General features: G+C 47.4%; 8 protein-coding genes across 8 annotated transcripts; 6 read left to right on the top strand and 2 right to left on the bottom strand.

Annotated features, from left to right (window-relative positions):
- On the top strand, positions 1–300 carry T310_10173 (uncharacterized protein; the record flags this gene model as incomplete). Its single annotated transcript, XM_013467408.1, has 1 exon — positions 1–300. A coding segment is annotated over one exon (300 nt), but the record flags the coding sequence as incomplete, so codon positions are not given.
- On the top strand, positions 161–505 carry T310_10172 (uncharacterized protein; the record flags this gene model as incomplete). The annotated part of the gene is made up of 1 exon (XM_013467407.1): positions 161–505. A coding segment is annotated over one exon (345 nt), but the record flags the coding sequence as incomplete, so codon positions are not given.
- Positions 456–728, top strand: T310_10171 (uncharacterized protein; the record flags this gene model as incomplete). The annotated part of the gene is made up of 1 exon (XM_013467406.1): positions 456–728. A coding segment is annotated over one exon (273 nt), but the record flags the coding sequence as incomplete, so codon positions are not given.
- Positions 559–924, top strand: T310_10170 (uncharacterized protein; the record flags this gene model as incomplete). The annotated part of the gene is made up of 1 exon (XM_013467405.1): positions 559–924. A coding segment is annotated over one exon (366 nt), but the record flags the coding sequence as incomplete, so codon positions are not given.
- A 602-nt stretch (positions 925–1,526) lies between these two features.
- Positions 1,527–1,934, bottom strand: T310_10168 (uncharacterized protein; the record flags this gene model as incomplete). Its single annotated transcript, XM_013467404.1, has 1 exon — positions 1,527–1,934. A coding segment is annotated over one exon (408 nt), but the record flags the coding sequence as incomplete, so codon positions are not given.
- A 523-nt stretch (positions 1,935–2,457) lies between these two features.
- Positions 2,458–2,748, top strand: T310_10167 (uncharacterized protein; the record flags this gene model as incomplete). Its single annotated transcript, XM_013467403.1, has 1 exon — positions 2,458–2,748. A coding segment is annotated over one exon (291 nt), but the record flags the coding sequence as incomplete, so codon positions are not given.
- Positions 2,749–3,567: 819 nt separating this feature from the next.
- T310_10166 (uncharacterized protein) lies at positions 3,568–3,903 on the top strand (the record flags this gene model as incomplete). The annotated part of the gene is made up of 1 exon (XM_013467402.1): positions 3,568–3,903. A coding segment is annotated over one exon (336 nt), but the record flags the coding sequence as incomplete, so codon positions are not given.
- T310_10165 (uncharacterized protein) lies at positions 3,658–4,062 on the bottom strand (the record flags this gene model as incomplete). Its single annotated transcript, XM_013467401.1, has 1 exon — positions 3,658–4,062. A coding segment is annotated over one exon (405 nt), but the record flags the coding sequence as incomplete, so codon positions are not given.
- Between the last annotated feature and the right edge of the window lie 278 nt (positions 4,063–4,340).

Genomic DNA, 4,340 nt, shown 5'->3' with positions numbered 1-4,340 from the left:
CCCCCCCCCCTCCCCCCAACCTCCGATGAGGTGAGCTCAGGGCGGCGCTGCTCACCTACTAGAACCGGAAGGCTAGTTGACTGGGTGCTCGTAGATTTTTGCTCGGTAGGTGATCGGAGCTTTTTTCTGGCTGCTCCAGCCGCAGGTAAGCCATTAGTAGTTAGTACCGATTCAGCTGGCTCGTGTGAGGGGAACGCTAAACCAGAAAAGGGTGCCTATTTGCCAACAAAATGGATCCCGTCCTTGCCCGCGAGAATCCTACAAGCGTCCTACGGTCCTACCAATCCTTTGCAGCGGTAGAAGTGACACACATATCCATGCGGCCCTGCGGATAGCGACGCCTAGCCCCACCGCCGAGATCATGCAGAGGCTATGTTCGAGTCCTTTTTTTTTTCTGGCTGCACTGAGCTGTAACCCCAGCTATGCTCATCATAGGGGCGCCTCTCAGGACGTAAACTACGGGCAGATATTTGCATCCCCCGCAACATCTCATGGATTATTATAAAAAGCGCAGGATCGATCACCCTCTATCATCTATCGATTTGACCTGCTTTGTAAAGCACTCTCACGCCTCTATTAATGGAACAAATGCTACCTTCGCTGACTTTTGGACTGGATTTTCCATCCTCGCTCGACATCAACTCGATAGATCCAATTGTTTATTTCCCTCCAATCTCTCTTTCTTCGCTGAAATTTCAGTCAGTCAGCATGTCGACCGCAAACCTTGAACTTGCCCTGACCATCCTGCAAACCCTCCTTCAATGCGTCGCGGCCATGCCCAGTCTTTCTGCCCTGTACGGTGTTGCCCGACAGGGGTGTGAGAGGATGTATACTCGTGCGGGTGTCTTTTTCAGAGGTCTACCTACTATTTCCTTTTCCACAGTCTCTCTCTCTACAGATCTTTTTAGCTCGCATCATTCCTGATTGGACCTGATACTGACTGTGTGGGATATATCAGTCCTGACCGGCGCAGTACCCTTCCCGCTCTTCCCCCGAATACGGCCTGCGATAGAGAGTTCACATTCTCGCGATGTCGAGGCAGCTATGCCCATGAGTGATACTCATCCACGTACCGTTGTCATATCCGACCTAGGACACAGTTTCCCTCCATCGTTGTCAGCGTCCACTAACGAAGCGACACACATGCCCCAAGACAATAATCATGACGAGATGCAGGAATAATACGACGATAGATGTGTTTTGGTATGCGATATCTCCTTATCTTATCGGCCCACCAACTAACCCTAATTAGGGCTAGTGCGGGAGCCGTGGGTGACGTCAGCCATTCCCAATTCATCGAAAGATCTTCCCAATGACATGCCCTCTGTTTGCCAATGTGTTATTGATGATTGTTTTGACTGCCATGGTGTGTACTGGATGTACTGTACGATAGAAAGGGCCATGTTCACAGAACACCTTTACCTTTTACACTTCTTTTCCATACTTTGATCTTATATATATTCGCATAATACCTGCACCTCTTTGTTGGCAGTTTCTTTGTGCTTGAGATGGTCAAAGAAAAATACCTAATATTGCGCTTCAGCGTGACCATTACCAAGTATGTCAGAAGTCTCTCTGATGTTGATACCGAGAGTGTGAGGATCTTCGCTTTCTTGACGCGTCGGGCTTGATGGCTGTGAAGGTGAATGGGGGGCGTTCATCTGCCATTCTCCGCGATAACATGCCACGATAGAATTCGTTGGATGTGGGAGATCGTGCCAAGTGTGCCCCGAAGACATACTTCTCAGCTGCGGATGTGGATCTGATCCTTGCTGGTCTGGAGGAAATGTAGTCTGAACTTGAACGGATTGATTCCCATCTATCTGCCCGGCTTGTTGCTGTAAGCTGAGGTATACTTCTCGCCTGACATCAGGCTCAACCGAATTGCGAGATGACTGAAGGGCATTACTTAACTGTGGGCTCCAGCTGAATCTTCACCTTCTTGAGCTTCTGCGCATGGTGGCTGTTCTTGGGAAGGACAAGTGTTTGCATCCTGAGGATGGTCTGGGCACTGTGAGATTCCAGTTCTTTTCGGCCGGCACCGCGAAGAACCTCTAAAGCGGATGTAAGATTCATTTTTGATGGGGAAAGGAGGAGGCAAAAGGCTACGAGTGCTTATGTTGATGCACAGACGGGCCTTGCGGGAGCCTGATTCAATAAATTCCCAGAATAACTACAGGAGTACTTTGGTGGCCGATTCTCCTTGTCTCTCGCAGCCAATCAAACCCCTATTTCCCTCCGGCGCAGGTTAGCACACACCCATTTACACAAGAGTGGGTTGCGAGTTCAGACGTTCAGCATAATAATGGATATTATCAAGGTTTTTGAAGATATCTCTATGTAGCGCATCTCATGATTACTAGAAAGGCTTATTCAGTTAATCTGATGATTTGATGAGGGCTGAGTTCGTGCCGAAGAGGGATGGCTAAATGTTTTTAACTCTTGTCGTTCTCCTAGGAAATTGTTACGAGCCAACAAAATGGAGTGCTGTCCAACACAGCGACACAGGATGAAACACTACCCCGCAAGGCTGAAAGGGTTAGGCACACAAGGTCACGTGACTCAAGGAGGTCCATTGATAAGATAAGAAGGGAAGTCCAATATGGACCACGAGGAGAAAGTCCAACAGGGACTGATAGGAGGAAGAAGATGGAGGACCAAAACAGAAGTTATAAAAGAGAGCTCAACCTCATGTATCTAGCCTTCTACTACTCGCGCTCAATTCATTCAATTATCACTCGTTACTAAGATACTTACTCTGGGGGTCAGTAAGACTTCTTACTACTAGTGGTATATACTTCGGTATAGCTCTAGTAGGCGTTGCCTCTGACCTAGTCGTTGTTATTCTCATCTGCTATTGAAGTACCCCTACTTGTGTGTGCATCTAGTACCTCGTGAAAGGTCGTCCGAGGAAGAACCCTTCGCCAGTTAGGCCGTTGTCTCTAGAAGAGACCCGGATCAGCTCGATCGTCGCGAGTTTGTGGACGGCATAGAGTCGACAGGACTCCTTGATCCTTCCCTAACCACCATTGCTAACCCTTAAACCCTTTATAACATCAAATTCCTCCAATAATAAGCGCCGCCTTGTTAGGATGAACCTTGTTGATCATGACGGCCAATAAAATGGATTCAAGCAACGGATCATGGTCGCATTTGAATCGTTCAGACCCACTGAATAATTCTAAAGAATTATTCAGTGGGTCCTTCTAAAAGAACTTGAGATGGCCATTAGGCGCGCCTGTTTTCGGTTGATTTATTGGTGCTATCCGTGGTGATGGCTCTATGTGAAGCTTCATTCAAGAACCTCAGCACAAGTGATTTACGCTGCCTTTTGCGTATAGAGTTACTGATGAATTATACCAATGGAAAGGATTGCCTTGCTCTAGTTTCCCGCCGAGGGCACCCATCGTCGCATCTGCGCAGTAACGTCGAGGTTGAGAACCATGACTTGAACAAGTACTCTCTATTCTGGAATTTGATTTTACCCTTGTAGGCGACAGCACTCTGGACTGTAGATATAAGATGCGCCATTGTCTGTAGCTTGCTGCCTGAAACATACGTCAGTGAATTTTCGGTTATTTCAGCGGGGACGGTTCTCCATCATTCGAGGGAAACCACGTCATTCCAGGTATGCTAGGCGCTTGGTGCCTTGAATCGTTACCCATTGTGACTACTTCCAGAAACAAAGCCAAGTGCGAGGAAGAGAATATTTTGAGACTGAGTATCGGATTTTGGTCTCCGAGCTCTTTGGTTGGAGGGAAGTGGAACCACACGCATCCCAGTCTCAACATCATGAAGATACTGAAGTTTCAGAGACCGAGCCTGAAGTCGACGAAGACTCCAATTGGCGTACGTGACCCTTATCTCTTGGAAGTCGTTGCTAACAGTCTGAAGGTCTCCTGAACACTGCATTTTACAAGACGCCACCAATGTCGATATGGAAACGAAGACAGTCGTGTGAGGCCCCAAGTGATCGGGCTGCAAAAAGAAGGGGTGTATCGTCAGAGACGTAATCAGAGCCACATATGTTTTTCTAGTCTCATTAGCTGCTGGTATTCCTTGTCAGATGATTTTGTAACCAAACGATCTGGTTGCATATCCCGTTTGCTAGCTCAAGAAGCGATAGATCATGTGTCTGATACATTTCCATGATTAGGTTCAAGAATAGGTGTGCCACAAGATCGTTGTTGGCCCCAGGTTCAGGATTAGAGTATAATTATGAGTACTGTTCCACAATATGATCCACGCAATCCAACATTTCAATCTCCGTTGAACCCCCATCAACGTGCCATCATCTTCTTATTTTACATTGTTGAGGACGATATGAAACACTGGCGCTA

This window comes from Rasamsonia emersonii, assembly GCF_000968595.1.
Source record: "Rasamsonia emersonii CBS 393.64 chromosome Unknown ctg1118621762410, whole genome shotgun sequence".
NCBI classification, from domain to species: domain Eukaryota; kingdom Fungi; phylum Ascomycota; class Eurotiomycetes; order Eurotiales; family Trichocomaceae; genus Rasamsonia; species Rasamsonia emersonii.
The sequence above is the reverse complement of the archived record's forward strand: the minus strand, read 5'-3'. Positions and strand labels throughout refer to the sequence as shown.